Source organism: Carettochelys insculpta, chromosome 26 (assembly GCF_033958435.1).
Source record: "Carettochelys insculpta isolate YL-2023 chromosome 26, ASM3395843v1, whole genome shotgun sequence".
Classification (NCBI taxonomy): Eukaryota; Metazoa; Chordata; order Testudines; family Carettochelyidae; genus Carettochelys; species Carettochelys insculpta.
In genome coordinates, this window is record NC_134162.1 from 1,105,505 (window position 1) to 1,127,494 (window position 21,990).

The 21,990-nt window shown below is 58.8% G+C and overlaps 1 protein-coding gene and 1 long non-coding RNA gene across 6 annotated transcripts in view; one reads left to right on the plus strand and one right to left on the minus strand.

The window, feature by feature from the left end:
• NAV1 (neuron navigator 1) overlaps positions 1-21,990 on the plus strand; it is a 275,511-nt gene that overhangs the window by 202,382 nt on the left and 51,139 nt on the right. The window contains exon 1 of one of the 5 annotated variants that reach the window (XM_074977508.1): positions 10,495-10,617. The exons of the other annotated variants lie outside the window; for them this stretch is intronic. Within the exon in view, the coding sequence (XP_074833609.1) occupies positions 10,556-10,617 (62 nt within the window). The 5' untranslated portion in view covers positions 10,495-10,555. Of the gene's footprint in view, positions 1-10,494; positions 10,618-21,990 lie in introns of those variants that run through there. 5 annotated transcript variants of the gene reach the window in all.
• Positions 1,561-10,293, minus strand: LOC142001877 (uncharacterized). Its single transcript, XR_012642580.1, has 3 exons — positions 10,146-10,293; positions 4,998-5,538; positions 1,561-1,685 (listed from the first exon to the last, which is right to left on the minus strand). It is a non-coding gene; the product is annotated as an uncharacterized LOC142001877 (long non-coding RNA).

A 21,990-nucleotide genomic window follows, 5' to 3' on the forward strand; every position in this document is an offset into this window, starting at 1 on the left:
AGCTGACGCACCCCTTGCACTGCCGCCGGGATTCTGTCCCTGCTGCTGCAGTGAAGTTTTCCTTTCGGCTCTTGGCTCCTGAAAAGCAGTGAGAAGTCCCAGGGCACTGGACAGACCAGCTGCATTAGGGAGCAGAAGCTCTCATGGCCCACGTCATCAGCTGCATCCTCAGCTCGGCCCACGCAAGCTTCCACTGTGAGGTGCCACAGGCCTTCTCGCTGTTTGTGTGGCTGCAGACTAACACAGCTGCCTCGCTGATGGTCCACAAAGGGGCTTTGAGAGGCTGGCGTGTCCGTGCCAGGGAGAGGAGCAGAATGCCAGGGCCAGAGTCGCAAAGCAGCCCTCAAAGCAGGTGTCCTGCAACACCCGCTGATCTGGAACGGGACGCCCTGCCTTGTGCTGGCCATCACCCCACTCACCTGGGAGCCTCAGTCCCGCCTGTGCGCTGTGAGCCAAGGCAGTAACAAACCCTCTGCACAGCCTCAGTGGCAGGAGCGGCGTCGCTCTCTGAGCAGCCACTAGAGGGAGACACTTAGCCAGGGGGTGACTTACCTGCCCCTCCTCGGGCAGGGCCCCCCTAGGGCCTGTCCTGCTTGCAGGGATTGCCAAGGGCTGTGCCAGAGGATGCGAAACCTCCCCTAAGTGGAGGCAGGGCCCCAGCCGTGCTGTGCCCCCAAAGCCTCTCCCTCACTCCCCTGTGCCCTGCAGGGGCTGGCAGCCTGGAGCCCAGGAGTCAGCTTGTCAGGTAGGGGCAACTCAGGCTGGTGCTTGGACCAGCTGGTGGGCAAGATGGCTGAGGCCAGTCAGAGCATCTGGGGCTAGCTGGTCTGAGCAGCTGGGGCAGGCTGGCCTGGGCTCCTCCAGCTGTGTGTGGGGGGGAGAGGGGGTGATTAGGGCTCCAGTGGGTGGGGAGTTAGCTTCCCTAAAGCACGATTCCCTCACTCCCATGGTGTCGTTTTTTTCTTGTTCTAAATTGGGATGCAGAGTTGAAATTTCCAAAAGTTGCTCTCACAAAACAAAAATCCCAGGGAGGATTTGATTTCGGTTCCACAGAACATTTCGCGTGGGTCATTCCAAAAGGTTTTGCTTTGACGTTAATCTTTTGTCCTGCTTTGTAATGAACATTTACCACCATTCGCAAACAAATGTTGCTCAAATCCCGTGACATTTCTCCATTTGGAAACTTGAGTGCGGGGCATTTTGACGCTGTCCGAGCTGCTTGATCCACATATTTCACAAGCCGGGAGCTTTGTCTTGCGGGAAGATTTGGGTTTTGACTAACCAGTACATTCATTCAGAAAACTCCTGACTAGTCCTGTTCAGGAGTAGCCCGTCCGGGTGGCAGTGTAATGAAAGAGTGCTAGGTGCGTAATACAGCTAGGGGGTGGCATCTGAGCAGCTCAGCCATGGGTCAGACACCCCATACATGCACCAGCTAAAGGAGAGTCTTCTCAGGTTTTTGGTGGTTTGGGAGCAGGCGGAGCTGGGTGCCGTTCTGGTATTGCTGAGTGGTCCAGGGTGGGTCTGGATCTCCTATGTTTTCTAGGATAGCAGCGTGAGCCGGAATCAGAGCCTCAGCACCAGCCCTGCCATGTTTCCAAAGAGACCCCAACTCAAAGCAGAGGAATTTCTCCATGTCCCCCCGGCCTGGGGCTGCGCAGGGATTGCAGAGCGCTTTGCAGGGGCTAGGATAGAAGAAGCCAAATCCCCTCCCTGGGGAACATCAGAGATCAACACGTCCCCCCCATCCCCGGCCCAGAGCCCCAGCTGCCTCTGCACTTCCTCCCCAGGCGCTAGCATTCCGGTGGCCCAGCTGAGCTGGGGGTTTAAATGTGATTGGCTCCCTCTCAGCCAATGGCCAGAAACATGAGTCGCAGGGGCTCATGCCCCCCCACTTGCCCCTCCCTCAGGCCACAGCCCCCTAACCAGTAACAGGCAGACACAGAGCTAGCAGCTCTCCAGCAAACTAGCCCCACTCCCCCAGCCCCTCCCCCATCTCCAGCCCTTCCCCTGGCAGCATTTTTGAATGCAAACAAGACTTCCTTAACCCTTTCGCTCCCCAAATCCTCAAGCCGCCCGTTTGCTGCAGGCAGCACCTCACCCCGGGTGCCGCTGCGGCGTGGCGACCCCGCCTGCCAGCCGGAGAAGAGGCTGTGGAACCCAACGGATGAGTGCTTGGAGTCACGAGTCTCCAGTTCAGATTCCAGCTCTGCCACTGAGCGGATGGCTCTGGGACCCTGGGGAAGCCAGAGCCCTGCCTCGTGCCTCAGTTTCCCTTTGTCTGTCTGGTCCAGTTGGATGGGTATATGTTTGGCCAGCCCCTGGGGTCTCCTCCGCTCGAGGGGCAGCTTTTTAGGAGCACTGTCGGCACTTAGCAGTGCAGGGCCTGCTGACTCACAGGGCACGTGGGCTTCTGAACGTGTGCTTGGACGTTCCCTGCCTTGCACACAAACGTCGTCCTGGGCCTGACGTATTGATCACGTGGGAAGCGTTGAAGCCTCCAGCTGGGAAAGCAGCTCCTGATTTGGTGGCTCAGATGTTTGGATGGTCAGTTTGAGACGCTCCAGGGCGTGCCAGGGCTCGGTGCTTTCCAGAGACAAGCAGAAACTCTACACAGGGATGGGGCTCATCTTAGCGTTCCAGGCCTAAGGGCCACGCAGTCCAGAGGCTGGCACGCCCGGGGGGCCTGCAGGGGAGTCTGCACTGCCTGACACACAAGGAGCCCTGCGTATGGGGCATTTCCTCATTCACCATTTTTTGATAGGGCTGTGGGATGAGTGAGATGTTGTGTAGCAAAGCTGCATTCCAGCAGGCTCAGCCTTTCAAAGGCTTTCTCTGTGTGTGTGCGTGTGTGTGTGTGTGCGCGTGCGTGCGTGCGCACGCTTGCACACACATGTGCCTGCACAATCTGAGCGTCAGACAGCGTTCTCTGCAAAGGCCCTTCATTTCCAGGCCACGCTGAGCAGGTGTCCCCAAGCCATATGCCCCAGCTGTCATACTTGCCTGGCAGCCAAGAGGCTGTGGAAACCCACCCTGGCTTCCGGCCACCCAAGGCGGTTCAGGTTCTGACCTGTGTTTCAGCAGCCTGGGGGAGGGGCACGTCCTCGGAAATGCCTGGAGAAGGGCCGTGTCTCAGGGCAGATGGGGTGTACGTGACCTTCCAGGCCACAGATTGCTCCTGCCTCTGCCCTGACTGCAACAGAGATGACGGAGAGCAGGCCTGGTGGGAGGAGGGCCACTGCCCTCCATAACCCACAGTGCCCACGATGGCCTGCCCAGACTTCTGAGGGAGCAGCAGGCTGGTGGGCCTGGGCCTCTGAGGCTGTTGCAATGCAGGCTGTTTGTGGGAGCGTGTGCTGGAACCAAAGGGCCCATATTCTGGTCCCTGACAAGCCTGAATGTCTAGGTCCTGACCTCACTGGCAGCTTCTCTTTCCAAAGAGCAAAGGCCCATCAGCCCGGGCCTGGCAGCAGCTCCCCTGTCCCGTCTGCCAATGGGAGGCTGTTGGGCAGAATACTGGCTGCTCCAAATATAGCAGGGGGGTATCCCTGGGGGCTCCCCTGACCAGCGTCACCAATGCCCCCAGCTGAGATCCCGAGAGGTGGCGGCGTCTTGTGCAGAGGGAGGCGTGTGGCCCCATGTGTTCCTCTCAGCAGTGCGCCTAGGAGCGAAGGGCAGCCTTTGGGTGGGGGTTGCTGTCAGCAGACCGCAGCCCATTTCCTGCTGTCTCTGCTACTCCCCCACACGCCGGAAGAGATCACAGCAGGCCCCGGCTTGGGAAGGAGCAAGATCGATGGAGCTGGCTGATTTACAGACAGACAATGAGCTTAGCTCCCCGCACTGGAACAGAGCAGCACGTGGGCAGAATGAATAACCACAGTGGGGCTGGGGGTTCCTCGGGTGCACAGGTGGGTGTGCAGTGCAGGGCCACATCAGCTCATCCACCTAGGGACCGTCACTGCTCTAAGCCAGGCCAGGGCTTCCAGTCGCCTTCCTTATCCTAGGGCAGCTGGCAGTAAGGGGGGTTCTTCGCAGAAGCAGAGGTAGCATAAGACCCTGGCCTGAGACCCAGAAGTGCGGGCCTCCAGGACCGGCCTCTCCTGCTGCTAAGAACCTCCCTCACTCGCCCCCAAAGGGACATGACTCTTTCTGTCCCTATGCCTTACCCTCCTCTCATCTGTCTGGTTTGAAAGCTCTTTGGGTCAGGCTTGTGCAGTACCTGCCCAGTGAGGCCCTGATCTCAGATGGACTGTTACCATCCTGCACATGATACACATCAAAGCACTGGGCTGTGTAGTGCTACTAAACACTCCTGTGTTACACATGGGGAAACTGAGGCAGGGGCCGGTCATGTCTGGGGGCTGCGCCTCACGCTGAAGTGACAAAGTGGCTGTCAAATGACGCCTTTTGCTGTTCTGGTTGGGGACAGTTCCCCCTTTGTTCGGATTTTAGCAGCGGCCTGTTCGGGTGCAGCTGATATTCAGTCTGACATTTCAAGCTAAGCTGAAGTCTGTGTTCCCTGCTAGCTGAGCTGCCCAGGACAGGTTCAGGTGTGGCCTGGCTGGTCAGCAGACCACCCACAGCCGGCGGCGTGTTTCTAGGGGTCCTGGGTGGCACACATCCCTTGGTGCACAGAACACAATGTGCGCCGACCATGGATGGAAACATTCAGAGGGGACCTCGACCGTCACCCTGCACCTGGGTACCAGCCCTGCCAGATCAGTTGTCATAGAACCCAGAGTGTCTGCCCAGAGGTGGGCCCCAGTGTCCCGGCTCTGGATTTGGAAGTGGTGTGAAATTAAACTAGAGCTGCTGTAAACGAGCACAAGGCTGGTGCAGGGTTCAGCTCTGGGGAGTCACTGAGTATGTCTACACCGCACAAAGCCCCACAGCAGCACCTGGCAGAGCCGGAGTCAACTGACTGAGGCTCCTGGGGGGCTGAAAATACCGGTGTGGGTGAGAGGTAAAGAGCCAGCAAAGAAGGTTCTGAGACTCACATCTTTTTACTGCTGTGCCGACGCGCCCGTGGAGTCCGGCGTTTGGTCTTCCAGGCAGCAATCCCTTCTCACCAGCTTGTCTGGCAGCTGGGTGGCTGTCCGGAGTGGGCGGGGGCCCAGCTCTCCTGGCGCCCGGCTGCCCGTCTCACTGCAAGGTGCAGGACTCTGTTAGCCCTGTCAGCTGCTATCTGAGCCCCCTCTCCAAGATCATGGCCTGTGTGGCCCTCTTGACTCGGACACCCTCTTTTTAAGGCTCTGACAGCCTATGTCGGCTTGCGGGTGCTGGGAGCCGTATGTTAGGGCAGGGAGAGAGACACGGCTCTGGGGGAATGTGAAGGGTTGCAGCCCCTGTACAGCACAATCTCTGGGATGTCTGTGCCTGACTGGCTCCAGGCCTTGTATGTCTGGCCTGTGGAGCGGCTGGGAGCAGCACTGTAGGTCACCGATCTGGGGGTGGCTGTACGCAGCCAGACGGCTGGAGATGGGCTGCCTGCGGGGTGGGGGGATGGTCTCGAATGGGGTCAGATGCCGGAGAAGCCTCCTGTGGGAAAGGGAAAGAGCAACAATTCCTGTGAATCACTGGAGCACCACGTTGTTGTGCGCTGTGAAATAGCTCCTACCCCCCTGCCCAGAGGTGGCTGCATTTCCCTGGGCTGGAGGCGAGAGCTCGGGGCCTTGAGCTCTGTGGCAATTGTGTAGCAATGACTTTGTGACCAGCTCTTCGGGGGAATTAAAGGCAGGAGAGATTTGCAGGACACTTCGGTAGGAAAGATGCGGAGGGGCGTGGTTAGACGTGAGAGAGGGCTGAATAAAGCCCTGCAAATCCTTCCTGGGCTTCAAGGGGAAGGCCTGGATGAAACCTGGTGGGGTTTTCCCCCACCTCTGTGGCTCCCTCCTCCCCCTCCATTACAGAAGCAGCATGTCCTAGTGCCAGACCACGGCACTTGTACTCCAGACGCTTGCATTCTAGTCCTAGCTTTGCCATTGGCTTGCTGGGTGGTCCGGGGCAAGTTACTTCCTGGGCCCCAGTTTCCCCTTCTGTAAAATGGGGGTGGTGATCCTGCTCTGCTGTGCAACGTGCTTTTGAGTTCTGCAGGTAGCTGCTCAGCCCTTCACATGGCAGTGTGCGGGGACTATTCAGGAGCTGTCCAGGAGGCCAGCTGTCCCTCCCAGGACCAGCAGGGCTATGTCACAGAAAGGTAACTACACTTCCTGTGCAGCCCTGTCCCACTTGAGAGTGCAGCTCACCAGAGCAGGGTGCATTACAACAGATAAAGGTCTGGGCCGTGGGGCCCCTGCAAAGATCAGGGCCCGGTTGTGCTGGGTGCGCTACAGAAACCTAGTGAGAGCCAGGCCCACCCTGAATAGTTCATGATTAAAACAGACAAGGTGAACACAGGCTGGGAGGGGAAACTGAGGCACGGAGAGGCATGACTTGCCCAAGGCTGCCCAATAGGCCATCAGCAGGGCTGGGAACAGTTTCCTCCTCCTGCTCCTGTGCACTTAGCCACTGGCCCCTGCTGCCTCTGGCTTGTCTCACAGCTGCTGCCTGCAGCTCTAGCAGCTATACACGGCACACAGCCACGTGCCCCGAGAGAAGAGCAAACCCCAGCAGCACGCTGAGCCGACCACACTGTGACGTTTAAATCAGCCCCAGGGGATTGAGGAGACGTCTGCGCCAGGAGGATGTCTGGCACCGAGCTGGAAAGTGAGTAGGAAGCAGTTCCGATCGGCGTCAATGGAGATTGGGGGGTGTTAGCAACGTCCCAGTGCCTGAGCAGTTGGAAGTGCCGGTGGCGCTGGAACGCCTTGTTGGAGGTGAAAACCATGAGAAGTCCTGTGGCGCCTTATAGACTAACAGAATTTGTTGAGCATGAGCTTTCTGCTGTATCTGACAAAGCGGATCTTTGCCCAAAAACATTTGTTAGTCTGTAAGTCACCACAGGACTTCCCGTTGTTTTTGGGGGTACAGACTAGCGCAACTACCCCTCTGATACTAGCTGAACGGCCAGCGTGGTGTCCTTCACGCTGCAGCATGCCAAGGGGGTTGTCTGGCATGGGGAAGCTGTGGATGGAGGCACTAGAGCTGTTTAGCTTTGGGGGGCTCTGTCCTTAGCTGGCATGATCCGATGCTGCTCCCACCTTGCGGCTGTACACAAGATGTGGAGAAACTGGAAACAGTCCAGAGAAGAGCAACAAGAATTATCAAAGGTCTAGAGTCACTGAGAGGTGGCTGCGTTAGTCTGTATCTTCACAAAACAAACCGGCAGTCCTGTAGCACTTTAAAGAGTAACAGAATAATTTTAATAATTTTAGTAATCTGGAAATAGATCTGGTGAAGTGGGTCTGCCCCACAAAAGCTCATCACCTAATACATTATTTTGTTACTCTTTAAAGTGCTACAGAACTTCCGGTTTGTTTTGTAAAGGTCTAGAGAACATGAGCTCTGAGGGAAGACTGAAAGAACTGGGCTTGTTTAGTAACAGAGAGGAAGCCGTGCTAGTCTATACACTATCAAAACCAAAAGCAGTCAAGTAGCACTTTAAAGACTAGCAAAAGAGTTTATTAGGTGAGCTTTTGTGGGACAGACCCACTTCTTCAGACCATAGCCAGACCAGAACAGACTCACGATTTAAGGCACAGAGAACCAAAAACAGTAAGCAAGGAGGACAAATCAGAAAAAGATAATCAAGGTGAGCAAATCAGAGAGTGGAGGGGTGGGGGGGAAGGTCAAGAATTAGATTGAGCCAAGTATGCAGACGAGCCCCTGTAGTGACTCAGAAAGTTCCCATCACGATTTAAACCATGTGTTAATGTGCCAAATTTGAATATAAAAGCCAGCTCGGCTGTTTCCCTTTCCAGAACGGTGGGCTTGTTTAGTCTGAGAAAGAGAAGACTGAGAGGACACGTGATAGCGGTTTTCAAGTACCTAAAAGAGGGTTACAAGGAGGAGGGAGAAAAATTGTTCTTCACGGTGTCTGAGGACAGGACAAGGAGCAATGGGCTTAAACTGCAGCAAGGGAGGTTTAGGTTGGACATTAAAAAGAAGCTTCCTAACTGTCAAGGTGGTCAAACAGTGGAATAAATTGCCTGGGGAGGTTGTGGAATCTCCATCACTGGAGACACGTAAGAGCAGGGATGGTCTAGGCAGTGTTTGGCTCTGCTGTGAGGTCAGGGGGCTGCACTCGATGGCCTCTCGAGGTCCCTTCCAGTTCTAGTGCTCTATGATTCTGTGAATGTGGGGGTAGGGGGTAAACTCAGCCTCTGGAGGACAAGTGTCTGGATTATAGACCTCATTGGCCCCTGTGTTAGCTGTCTCAGCAGAGGGTCCCAGGGCTGAGTGGACCATGGGGGATTATCCAGCTCTGAAGTGAGGCAGGTATTTTCAGCGTGCGAGGAAAACTTGCATTGCCACTCCCCAGGCAGTACCAGCGAGTGAGGACTTGGCTTCTGGGCGGTCACCCCAGCACCTTCAGTGGCAGTACACTTGCACACATACCCGCTCACACACCCAGGCAGCCCAACACCTGTGCGTATGTTCTGTCCCAGGCAAGGGCTCAGGTGCTCCCACATCTGGTGTGTACGCAGGCCTACGGGCTCACCTCCCACCCACTTGCAGGTATACCCATGTGTGCTCCTGCAGCCACGTACCCTGTCACATCACACACTTGCCTAGCTACAATTCATATGCAAATCTGACACCATCAATCGAGGACTGGACAGAGACTGGGAGTGGCTGGACAGCTACAAAAGCAGCTTCTCTCTAGATGTTCACACCTCCACATCCACTGCTGGAAGTGGGCCACATCCTCCCTGATTGAACTGAACTCTGGCCTTTCTCTTGACCAGGACTCCCTCCTGTTCATCAGCCCTGCCTCTCGAACCTCCACTACATTGCATCTGACCAAGTGGGTCTTTGCCCATGAATGCTTATGCTCCAAAAAGGCCCTAAGGTGCCACGGGACTTCTCGTTTCGGTGGACGCAGACTAAGCCTGCAACCCATCCGATACGTGCCTAGGCCAGTGCAAACACCTGGACGTGCATGCACCCGCATGCTTAACGCCCTGGCACGAGCAGGCTGCTGGCAAACCAGAGCGTACTGCTGCTCTGAGCCCTGGCCTGGCCCTTCCGCTTTACTGCCTCACCAGACCAGGAGTAAACAAAGCAGAGACCTACTGAGGGGGAGCAGAGGAAAGCACAAGGAAGGAATCACTTATTTCCCAGCCCACGGGGACCTGTTCTGCAGGCTCACAACAATTAACCCCCTCCACCCTGCGGAGCTCAACCCCCATAAACAGCAGCCGAGGGGATGTACCGCTACGGAGCACACAGCCACAGAGCAAGGGGTCCTTTCTGCTTCGGAAGGCACAATCCCACGCAGCAGGAGCCTTTTCATAGCTGTAAAGAGGAGCTGGACTGGGGCTCAGCAGCATACCCACACAGCCCCACCCAGATCCAGAGTCGGCCCCCAGCCCCCCCCAGCCAGGCAGCACCTGGGACCCCTTCCAGTGGGGAGGGGAAGGTACCTCCAGTTCTCCGCTACGTGCACACACATCTCCACACAACTGCTTGTTTCCACTGTGAACAGGAGGTGTGTGCGCACCCCCTCCCTGGGGCACCTCTCTGGAGATACAGGAGCGGGGTAGTTAGGCAGGGGGGTGTCAAAAGGGTTTTTTTGAAACAGATACTTCCTGAGGCACGTGGGCTGCAATCAGTGGCTGGGTGGTGGGGGCTGTGGAAGGGGCTGGCAGCCTCCTCACCCACGGATTCCCCGTGCCCCCCATGCTCACAAGTGGGGGGAGGGGTAGCTCCGTGCTTTGCACATGGGCCTGCTAAGCCCAGGGCTGTGAGCTCAATCCTTGAGGAGGCCATGCCAGGAATGGGGCAGGCAGACGTCAGGGATGGTGCTGGGTCCTGCCGAGGGCAGGGGGCTGCACTGGACTGGATGGCCTCCCAAGGTCCCTTCCAGCCCCAGGAGGTGTGTGTGTGTCCCCCAGGGAGCGGAGGAGCCGGTCTCTGCCCTCATTCCATGGCCCTGATCTTTACACACCCCGGGTTCGCCTACAGATCAGCCCCGAAACTCAACCCCCGGAGGCCTTGGGCGCTGGCCTCGGCTGGGGACGGGTCTCTCGTGGGCGCTGACGTGCCTTGCAGGGCGCATCTCCGCCTGGGCCTGGGGCACCGCCTCGCGGGCTCACCCGGGGCCCCCGGGGCGGGGCAGCAGCCGCGTCTCCAGCCAGGGCGCGGCCCAGGCTCCCGTTGCGTCCGGCGGGGCCGGTCCTGGAGCGGCCCGGGGAGCGGGGCCGGGCCGGCGGCGCAGCCCCTTTGTCTGCCGTACCTGCGCCGGGTGTTAAAGGGGCCGCGGCCGGGCGGGCGGCCGCAGGGGGGGAAAGCGGCGCTGCGGCTTTAAGGCGAAGGCGGAGGCGGGGCAAGGGGGCGGGCGGGCGGGGCCGGTTCCCGGAGCTCCAGGCCGCCTGGTGCGGCTGCTCGCGGGGCCCGGGCGCGGCTCGGCTCGGCTCGGGTACCACCGCACCGCACCGCACCGCACCGCACCGCGATGCTCCACGCGCCGGTGCCGCGAGCCGGGCGGGCGCTCAGGACCGGGCTCCTGGCCAGCAGGTAAGGGGCGGGCGCTGCCCTGCCGGGGTGACCCGCAACGTGCCCCTCGCCCCCGGGGGTGGCAGAGCCGGGCTGAGCCCCGGGGTGTCATGACAGGCCGCGGGGGTCGCGGGGCGGCTGCAGCCCGGCCGGGCGGGCGGGGACCTCCCCCCCGCTACTCCTCTGTTGCGCGGCTGGAACCTCGGCTCGGTGCTCCCCAAAGCCGGGCAGTGGCCCCCGGGGGCGCGTCCCGCATCGTGCGGCAACGGCCGGGACCTCCCCGAGCTTTTCTTCCCTTCGCACGGTGCCCTTCGCTGTTCTGCCGGGCGGAAATTCCCCCGCTGGGTTCAGCCCCGTTTGAACCAGCCGGGCCGGGAACGGAGCAGCGAATCCCTCGGCAGGGAGCGAATTACCAACGTATTTCTGTGAGCAATCTGCGGAGAGACACCCTCGCCCCTTCCCGGCCCCCCCATCCCCCCTTCACGGTCCCCTCCCGGCCCCCACTGCACGGCTCGCTCACCATTGCACGGCCCCCCAATGCACGGCCCGCTCACCACTGCACACCCCCCCCCCGCTCTACTGGACGGCCCCTTCCCGATCCCCCACGGCACGGCTCGCACACCATGGCGCGACCCCCCCCCCCCACTGCACGCCCCCCCGGCCTCTCCTCCCGGCCCCCGCCATTGCACGGCTTGCACAGCATTGCACGCGCGCAGGCACGCACCCCGTGTAGCCCTGGGCTCCGGGGTCTAGGCAGAGCTGCAGCGCGGAAGGGAGCTCTCTGCTTCCCTTCCCGGGAGCGCATTTGGATCCGGCCCCAGAGCGGGGCTTTCTCCCCCCTCCTCCTGCGAAATGCAATAGCTCAGCATTTGCAAGGAAGGTGGAACGGGCGGACGCCCAGCCCAGCCCAGCCCTGCAGGCGGGGGGTTGCCGTTGTTGCGTTGCTGGGGGGGGCGCTCCGCCTTGCTGCTCGCTGGTCCGGCAGGCAGAGCTGCCCAGATTGGGCTTGGGGCGGGGGGGAGCTGCGGGGTTACACTGCCAGGCCAGAGGGCCCGGGAGATTTTTCTGGCCACCCTGGTGTGCCGGGGCCGGGCTCGAGGCCGTGCTGGGCCCCACATGTCTCTGCACCCGCCGCTGAGAACGGCCCTGGCTGCGAAGGGGCCTGGCGGGCGTGGGATGCATGTGGGCGGGGCGGTTCCGTTAACCTGTCCCTGCAGGGCTGGGGAGGGATCGCTCCCTGCAGCCTTGTCAGGACTCGTTTGGACTCGCAATTAGACTTTGCCTCCCCAGCCAAGCACCTCCCAAACGGGAAGCGAGGGGCCCTGTGCCACGCCCGCTGCAAGGGGGAACCTGGGGACAGCTCAGAACCCAGCCTGTGGGGGTGGCCCATCGGGGACCAGTGGCTTGTGGCACGGTGCGGGCTCTCCCTAGGCAGCTGTGGCTAGTCCATAGGTCCCATCGCTGCAGCCACCCTCTGCACAAGAGCCCTGAGTGGAGCAGGCTGACTCTCTGGCCATTGCCCACTTGCTTCCCCCTTTTGCGCCTGGGCGTAGGACCCAGATCCAGCGGGAGTCTGCAGTGCCCGTGGGAGCTGTGTGGCATTAGACAGCCCTTGTGCGCCCCAGCTGCACCCTAATTTCCCGCCAACCACCCTCTCTCACCCAGCAGTCTCCCGCCCATGCGCTGCCCAGCTGGGCTGTGCGCAGTGGAGGGAGGCTGCGGGAGGCCCAGCCCTGGTCCTCTGCAGCAGGGAACAGAAAGTGGGTCTCTGGGTGGCGGGGAGGGGCTTTGAACCCAGAGCTAAGGGGCTGCAAATGGTGATTCTCACATCTGGAGGTCACTTGCCTTGACAGAGCCCTTGCTGAGCAGGCGGGGGGGGGGCTGCCTCATGGCAGCAGGGATCCTTCCGCAGCGCCCCCTGCTGAGGGAGCCCCTCTCTGCAGCTCCCTCGGCAAGTGCTGAGGTGTTGGCTCTGCAGGACAAGGGGGCATGTGACGAGGCAGCTGTCAGCCACAGGGGAGTTCTCCTTCCTGGCCTCAGCCTCCAGGTGTTAGCTGGAGCCAGGGCTCCTGTTGAGCTCTGGGGCCTGGTCCCCCAGGGCTGCGGCCCTGTCTCTGGAAGGGACGGTGGGCGAGCGCCTTTTCCCAGAGGCCGCAGCTCCAGCTGGGACTGCAGGCTGTGCAGTTCTCGTCTGCCGCGGGGGCTGGGCTGAGTAACGCAGACGTCCAGCCCCCGGGCTCTGGGCTCTGCTGGTGGCCCCGCTCAGGCAGCTCCTGCGCAGCGAGGCTGGTGGCGGGGGCCACGTTTGGGATCGCGGGTGGCGTGGCCGACAGTGATACCCACGGTTCTCAACCTATTCGCCGTGGTACCAATACACCTTGTGTGGCCTGGCGGACGTCACGTGGGCTGCAGCCCTGTGCTCATTGGGCTGCCGGCTGAGAACCCCTGCTCTATACTCTGGCCAAAGAGCTCTCAGTCTGCAGCCTCTCTGTGGCCCTATGGCTGGAGTTTGGCTCTGGCCGAGACCTTGAAACCAGCAGTTGGCCCATGGCCCCCTTCCTAGCCGCCTTCTGGTACAAGCAGGGTTCCATTGACCTCAGTGGGTGAGGATGTGGCTTGGGACCTTGTGTGCCACCCTAATGTTGCACCCCCGAGAGTTACCTGTGTGGTTTGAACCCAGGGCTTTCAGTGCTGGTAGCACACGCTTCTGGCACTGAGTGGAAGGATTACTTTCTCCAGGTAGACGTGGGAGTAGAGTCATATGTAATCTGCCACTAGTGCTAGGGTGTGGTGTTCCAGGAAATGGCATAGAGCTTTGTGTGTGTATTAATAACCAGTAGCAATGGGTCCCTTGTCTGACCCCCACCATCAGACTGTTGAATCGGGGAGGCTCGTGTTGTTATCCCCATTTTATAGCAGAGGAAAACTGAGGCCCATTTAAAAAAAAAAGTGACTTGACCAGAGCTAGGAATAGAGCTCTGGTTTCCTGGCCCTGAAGAGGCCCTGCCTTACCCCCCAGGAGGCACCATCCCCCGCCACACACAAGAATTTGACACCTACAATGGCCAGCCTTGCTGAACTTTTCTGCTGCACACTGGGGCTTCCAGCCTGCAATTTTCTGTTCTTCCACAGACTCCCTGGGCTGAGTCAGAGCCTGTCCCGTGCCTCAGTTTCCCCTTCTGCCACATGGGGATAAGGACACTCTTGCGGTTTGAGGTTAAACGGCACCAAACGGCTCCCATGTTGGGCATGTGAAGAGCTGCAGTGCCTGTGGGGGAGCATTAGGAGCAGACCAGCTCCCAGGCTGGGCTCTGATTTAACTCTATGCACACTCCCAAGACCCCCAGCTGGTGAGACTCAGCCGCTCGGGGGGGTCTGGGACTCTGCCATTCGCGCTGGCCGAGGGCCTTCTCGCTGCAGTGATTGTCAGCTGCCGTTCGGCTCTCCCTGCTCCAGAACAGCTTTGCTTGGCCCAGGTCCAGCTGCAGTTGCGGACTCCCCAGGGCAGCCTGGGCTCCTCACCGAACGTTGCAGGGGTCTCTCTCTGGCCGGGCAGGACGAGGTATGCACCTCACCCTCCCGGCCGCGGATCCCTGGGCAAAGTTTGATGTCCGACACTCCTGTGAGTGGAGCTTTCTGGGTAGTCTGTGCAGGTTCCTCCCCAGGGCCTGGAGTGTGCACCTGGATCCTGAATCTCGGGACTTACCCGCAGCACCTTGCGAGCTGAGCCCTGAGCTCTGCCCGTTCCCCTCGGTGCTGATTTGCATGCACAGCTGCTCCTTCCCCGCACTGGGCCTGCTCCCTGCACTGGGCTCCACTCCTTGCCAGTAGTGATCTGCGGGTTCCAGCCATCCCTGGCAGAGGCAGGTACGGGCATGTGGGGAAGGAGCTGAGAAGCACTAGCTGGGGCGTGGATGCTCGTCCTGTCCCATCCCCGTGGGGAGCTTTGGTACCTTGACCACCCGCCACGCTGCTGGGGAGGCAGACGGGTGGGGTTGTTCTGGCCTGCACCTGGGAGCTGTCTCATTCTGCAGCACCAGCTGACAAGCCTCCTGCCAGAGTGCCGGGGGGGGGGTGTGTGCAGGGGAAGGCGAGCCCCCGACAAGGAACAGCCAGCCCCGGTGCACCCTGGGATTACCTGAGCAGCTCTAGCACGCGAGCATTGCACAAGACCAGACATCAGCATGGTCCGCTCCTGGAGAAAGGCGCTGGGAGTCAGGTGAGAAGCTTTCACGTCATCCCCCATCCCAATCTGACATTGACATGCTGGGCGCTGGGGGCGGGTGCAGCAGCAGGCAGGGACGGTGGGCGTGTCTGGCCATGGCCATATCCTGAGAGAAGGCGGAGCCACGGCTGGGGGCTGGCCTGGATTGGTGTGACAAAGGGGGTAGCAGGCTGCCAGCCTCAGCGGAGAAAGGGGAACGCTCTGGGAGATGAGAACCCGTGCACAGGGTCAGGCTGATGGGCAAAGGAGGGCTCTGGCGGTGGCTATGTGCTGCCAGCCAACATCTGAGAGTCTGGGACCTGCGAGGCTGCTCCTGCTCCCAGGCTGTCCGGGCTCCTGCAGTACAGGTGTGACCCTGGCATGTGCTGGGTGCGCACAGGGCCCTCCGCAGTCCCTGGCATTCAGCGCCCCACGGAAGGTGCAAGTGCTTTCGTGTGTGTGACGCTGGTGGGGCAGGCGTGGGAGTTTGGGGTGGTGGTCTCCCCCCAGTTAAGGTGGGGGAAACTGAGGCACAGACTCGGGCTGTGAATTGCCCAAAGGAACGAGTGGGTGGCGGAGGCGGGAACAGAACCTAGGGCCAGGGCTCTGTTCTGGGTGCATACGATACCCTGCACTGTGAGCATCTTGTCTGGGACCCGGCCCGTGAGACCCACTCCCCCACCCAGCACAGTCTGCACTGGAGCAGGCCCTGGACGTGGGGGTACCCTGTGGTGGCAGCGTGGTATCAGCTGGGCAGCTTCATGATCTGGGGAGCCCCTCCAGGCACCCTGGGAGCTACCTTTGCTGTAGCAGTGTATCACTCCAAGCGCAAGAAGGGGCTGAGTGCGGTGCCCTGCTCTGATGGCTAAGGGCCAGTTGTCTCCTCCCTGGTGGCAGTAGCAGGTACCCGCTGGGGGGTGCTTGAGTAGCGTTCATGGGGGCCATGGGTGCTCAGCACTGTGCCGGGTTGGGCCCTTAGTTAGCATGAAGAGCCCAGAGCAGCAGCACCCCCAGGTCTGTCCCCAGAGCCTCTCAGCTCCCTCATCCCAAAGCTGTGGGGCTGGTCGCTTTCCACTCATTGACTTTAGGAAAAACTTTTTCACTAGGAGGCTGGTGAAGCACTGGAAAGGTCTCCCCAGGGAGGCAGTGGAGTCTCAATCCCTGCAGGTGTTTAAGTCTCTCCTCGACAAAACCCTGAGGGGGGCTGATCTGATGGGTTTGGTCCTGCTTAGAGCAGGGGGCTGGACTCGATGGCTTTTTTAGGTCTCTTCCAGCTCTATTGTTCTATGATTCTATGACTTGGGGGCAGGGGCAGGACTCGGCCCTCCCAGTGGGAATAGGGGGAGAGGACCCCCATCCATTCAGACCCCCGGCTCCAGCGGCAGCCCATAGCTGGACCTGCTGCAAAGAAGTTTTGTGCCTGAATCAAATCCAGCCTGAGTGGCCGGTCCAGGTGGTAGCTGTGGTGACGGGGTGTCTGTGCTCCATGACGTACGTGTTCATTGTCTGACCCGCCTCTTGGGTTGCTCCTGCCCCTCAGATGGGAGCCAGAGGGGCTGAGCTCAGGCCCTGCTACCCAAAGACGTGGTCTGTTCTCTCCCTCAAGCCCGGTAGCGGGTCTCTGCAGCCACGAGGAGGTTTCACTACCACGGAAGTGCCTGTGTGGATGCACTTGACTATTGAAATCAGTCTGAATGAGTCAGAGGGGTAGATTTCTAGGAAGTCGACCTATGCGCGTCGGGCTCCTGTCCGGCTGGGTGCGGTCAGTTGATTTGTTGTGGCCCTGAACTGAAATGACAGGGAGCTGTGGGGAAGGGTGGCAGAGCTGTGGGGTGCTAGGGGCAGGGCTGTGGGTTTGAGGTGCATTACCAGTTGTGGGATTTGTCTGGCTCCTACCTGTGCATCCACCTTTCATGTCTGTGTCACGCCCACGCACACCAGTCAGAGAGAGTCATCCAGGCAGACAAGCCCTGAATTTCTGAGCGACCTCAAAGAAGCGAAAGGTGGGACAAAGCTGTTGCTTGTAAGTCAGCACAAATGATCACAAAGACCTGCGGGTCACAGTGGACCACAAGCCGAGCGTGAGTCAACAATGTGACATTTGGGAAAAAAAAAAGCAAACGTGATTCTGGAATGTGTTAACAGGAGTGTTGTGAGCAAGACATGGGAAATCATTCTACTCTGTATTGGATAAGTGTCAGCTGGAGTACTGTGTCCAGTTCTGGGCACTGCATTTTGGGAGAGACGGAGATATTGGTGGGGGTCCAGAAAAGAATGATTAAAGGTCTAGAAAATGTGACCTATGACAGAAGATTAATAGAATTGGATTTGTTTAGTTTGGAAAAGAGATGGCTGAAGAGGGACAGGCAGGCACCTTTCAAGTATCTGAAAGTGTGTTACAAGGAGGAGGGAGAAAAATTGTTCTCCTTGGCCTCTGAGGATAGAACAAGGAGCAATGGGCTTAAACTGCAGCAAGGGAGGTTTAGGTTGGACATTAGGAAAAACTTCCTAACTGTCAGGGCAGTCAGACACTGGAATAAGTTACCTGGGGAGGTTGTAGAATCTCCGTCAATGGGGATATTTAAGAGCAGGTTGGATGGATATCTAACAGGGGTGATTCAGATGGCACTTGGTCCTGCCATGAGGACAGGGGACTGGACTTGACAAGGTCCCTTCCAGTTCTCATGTTCTGTGATTCTGTGATTGTGGTGCAAATGGAAGTTCTCCACTAGCTCAGGCAGTAGGCCTGAGCCCAGCCAGTACCTGTGTGAATGCTGACATGGCTTAAGAACATGTCAACTAGCTGTGGCTCTTGAAAGGAGGCCATTTATCCAGGTTTGTCCTGGACCAAGCTGCCTTTGCAGTGGGCCCTGTGCTTTATTTGTTCGATGTGTTATGGCAGGAGCAAGGAGCCCCAGTCCTAGGCTAGAGCTGCACTGTGCTAGGTGCCATGCGTATGCGCTTGCACCCATCAAATACTCGTTGGTGTCTTTAGAAAGGCATTTTGTGGGAGGGGCTGGTGGCCTGCTCTGGGTTCATTCTGAAGCTGGTCTCACTTCTGGGCAGGGGAGCAGCTGGAAACCGACTGGATTTTCTGCTAGTTCTCTTGATCAAAGATCAGGCTGAATAGTTGTGGCAAATCTCCACGGCCTGGGCTTGTCACCAAGGGCTCAGAATCGTCCTTTTTCATGTTGCCTGGGTAGTCCCTCAGTCGCATGGGGCTCGTCTCTCTGCTGTCTGGCCAGCTGAATGAAATCTGGTGGCATGGAGTTCCCCAGGCCGAGTGCATGTGCCAGCCGGTATTTCAGAATGGCTCGTGCAGCTGGTAGGTATGGAGTCGGCACTCCGTGACATGTGTGTTCTGTCTGAACCTCTTTGCAGGTTGCTTCTGGCAATTAGATGGGACGACAGTAACCCCCAGCTCTTACTTAGTACTTTTCTCAATAGCTCTCAAAGCACTTCAAAAAGGAGGTCAGACAGAATTATTTTTTACAGATGGGAAACTGAGTCACGGGAGGGCTGTGACTTGCTGAGGTCCCCCAAACAAGCTGGTGGTAGAGGTGGGTATAGAACCCACGTTGACTGAGAATAATAAATATCAGGGAACACCCTTGCCACAAATCCTTTGATCTCAGAACTGTGATTGTTTCAGCATTCAGGAGCATGGCCTGTTTAGGGCCCTAGCCTATGACCTGGGAGACCTGCGGTGAATTACCTGCTCTGCCACAGCCTTCCTGCGTGATGCTGGCAGAGTCACTTAATCACGCCGTGCCTCAGTTTCCCGTCTGCCCACTGCAGCGAGTAGCCCTGTAATAATATAGAATAATTATATGGAGATACACATCTCCTAGAGCTGGAAGGGACCTCAGGAGGTCATCAACTCCAGCCCTCCGCCCTCTTGGCAGGGCCAAGCACCATTCTTTTTTTTTAAAAGATCTATTTGCCCCAGATCCCGAAATGGCCCCTCAAGAGCTGAGCTCACAGCCTGGGTTTAGCAGGCCAGTGCTCAAACCACTGCGCTATCCCTAATGTAATCTGTCTGCGTGAAGTGGGATTTCCTGCCTCAGCTCCAACCCCCGCTGAGCTAGGCATCTGCAGGGGAAAGGCTGAGCCGCCCTGAAAGCTTCCCTTTGTCAATAAAGAACGTCGCTGTTCCCTGCCGGGGTAGCCCTGGCAGGGGGCACATGGGGGTGACAGTTCCCATCTAGGCAGAAGGCCTCTTCCGCCCCCAGGATCAGTGTAACACTGAGGGCTTCCACCCACCAAACACAGTGGTAAAGCGTCCGTTCCGTGCCAAGGCTCGTAGGGCCTGGTGACGACCCCGTGTGCCCCCACCGCCCTGCTCCCTGGGCAAGGTGCCATTCCCAGAGGGTTTGCTTGGAGCTCCCCATGGGCTCGAGCATTTGCTGCCCTCCGGCCGCTAGGTGTGGGGTGGCGGCTTCCCAGCCCCTCCAGGGTTTGGGTGTTTCTGGACCAATCTCCCTCGCTCCCGCCTGGAAGACTCGTGGCTCAGCAACGCAGCCTCTCTCCTCCGCCGCAAACCTTTCTTTCCATACGGTTCAGCTCGTTCTGCTGCCGCCGGCCGGCTGAGTCTGTTCCAAACCACGGACGCATAAGGAGACAGACAGCGCCCCTGGCTCGAGCTGCTCTGAGGTCGCGGGGCAGGCCGGGAGCAAGGGAGTGCGTGTGGTCGTGGGGCAGCGGGAGGGAGGTCTGTCTGTCTTCACACATGGTCCAGAGCTCTCCCTACTGAGGGCTCCCCTGCGCCCTGCAGAACGTCATTCAGCTCCGCGCAGGCCCGAGCAGCACTGCCGTGTACGGGGCCATCAGGGCGAGGGTTGAGCCAGAGCTTAAACCCAACCGCAGTTACTGGTGGCCACGCGGCTAACACGGCCCATGTTTCCAGCTGCGGGAGAGAGACACGAGCTTGTCACCTCCTAGCCACGGCTGCAGCCGGACAGGACTGGGCTGGGGTAAAGGGGGTGAACTGGAGATCAAAGCTAGAGGCTCAGGGCATGGAGAACCCCTTCCCCGCCCCCACAGGCAACGTGCTACCTGTCTCGGCCATCGTCGCATTGGGATGTCAGCACAGAGGAGCTGGTAGTGACAGGCACTTTGAGCCTCCCCTCGGCTTTGAGACCTGCTCCAAGGGGAGCGTTGGGAGTCCGATCAGGGGACGGAGCTGGCTGGGAAGGGAGAGCGCATTCCGTACGTAGGGCGTAGAGCCAGGGTGCAGCGTACTGGAAAAAGGCAAACGTGGTGCCCATCTTTCAGAAAAGCAAAGAGGGAGGATCTGGGGCACTACGGACCGGTCGGCCTTGCCTCAGTCCTTGGAAAAGTCACAGAGGAGATCCTGAAGGAATCCGTTCTGAAGCACTTGGGAGAGAGGAAAGTGACCAGGAGCAGTTAATGTGGATTCACCAAGATCAAGTCATGGCTGAGCAACGCGAATGCCTAATCTGGCAAGAGAGCAGCGTCTGTGCATATGGGGAAGGCGGTGGACCTGGTGCGCCTGGACTTTAGCAAAGCTTTGGATATGGTCTCCCACGGCATCCTTGCCAGCAAGCTGAAGTGTGGGTTGGATAACTGGAGTGTAAGGTGGCTAGAAAGCCGGCTAGAACTGACCTGTTGAGCCTGATAAGATAACGTCTCTGTCTGGTTGGTGACCGGTATTGAGCAGAGCACTCCAGAGCTCCGGTTCAGGGACTGTTTTTGTTCAACCTTTATTAATAATCTGGATGAGAGGATGGATTGCACCCTCAGCAAGCTGCAGGTGACGCTGTGCCGGGGAGAGAAGGGTAAACTGGGGGTAGGGTAGGGGCCAGAGTGACATAGGCAGATGGAGGACTGGCCCCAAAAAGTCTGATGAGGTTCGAAAGGACAAGTGCAGAGTGCGACGGAAGAATCCCAAGCACCGTTACAGGCAGGGGACCGACTGGTTAAGCAGCAGATCTGCAGAAAAGGCTTCCCCCCATTATAGAAAGGATGTGGATGCATTGGAGTGAGTGCAGCGGAGGACAATAAAAATGATTCGGGGGCTGGAGCACAAGACCTATGAGGAGAGGCTGAGGGGTTTGGGGTTATTTAGTTTACAGAAGAGAAGACTGAGGGGTGATTTGATAGCAGCCTTCAACTTCCTGAAGGGGGCTCTAAAGAGGATGGAGAGAGGCTGTTCTCAGTGGTGGCGGATGGCAGAACAAGGAGCAACGGTCTGAAGTTACAGAGGGGGAGGTCTGTGTCCCCAGGAGGGAGGTGAAGCACTGGAATGTGTTACCGAGAGAGGTGGTGGAATCTCCATCCCTAGAGGTTTTAAGTCCTGGCTTGATGTGGTCCTGGCTGGGATGTTTTAGTCGGGGTTGACCCTGCTTTAATCAGAGGGTCAAATGATCAGTGATCTCCGGAGGACTCTTCCAACCCTATGATTCTGTATGAGGGTGGTAAGACAGAACTGGGCTTTCTCGTTGCTCAGCTCCTGCTGCCGTGGGATGTTCCTGACACACAGTGCTGCTCGCCTGCAGATCCCAAAGGGAATCAGTATCATCCTCCCTGCTTCAGAGCTGGGGAAACTGAGGCAGAGGCACTTGCCCAAAGGCTCCAGCAGAGCCAGGGGTTTCCTGAATTGCAGTCTGGGCTTCTGTCCACTGGGCTGTGCTGCCTTTCCTAACAGCAGCTCTAAGGCAAGTGCTACCGGTGCAAGCTTGTTTCCTGCAGTCTCCAGCGTCTCCCTGGCTCAGCTGACGCGAGGGGGCTCAAACCGGCGGAGTAGCCCACTGCCCAGAGATCTCCGCCGGGTGTCACTCCCACTACTCAGCCTGTGGCTTCCCAGCCTGCATTCCATCCCAGCCGTGCGAGTCAGACCCCTCGGAGCACCCTAGCCCATTCCCAGTGGGCCGCACGGCACCGTCTGGCACTTGGCTGTGACCCTCAGTCGGCGGCCAAGGGAGCGGCACACAACAGGCTGGCCCAGAAGGAGGAGGGGCCTGGGCCTGGGCCTGGATCCACTCACAGGTGTGGGCCTCTGGGGAGGCTCTGCGGATGTCGCCAGGGTGGGCGCCTCCCCTTGAGCCCTAGGTGCGGGCGGTGGCTGGGGATGCAGCTGCGTGCTGTGCTGTCAGGGCACTCTGCCAGCCAGGCAGGGGCGAGTCCAGCGTACAGAGCAGTGTGTTTGGTTCTACTCCCAGCTGGACCAC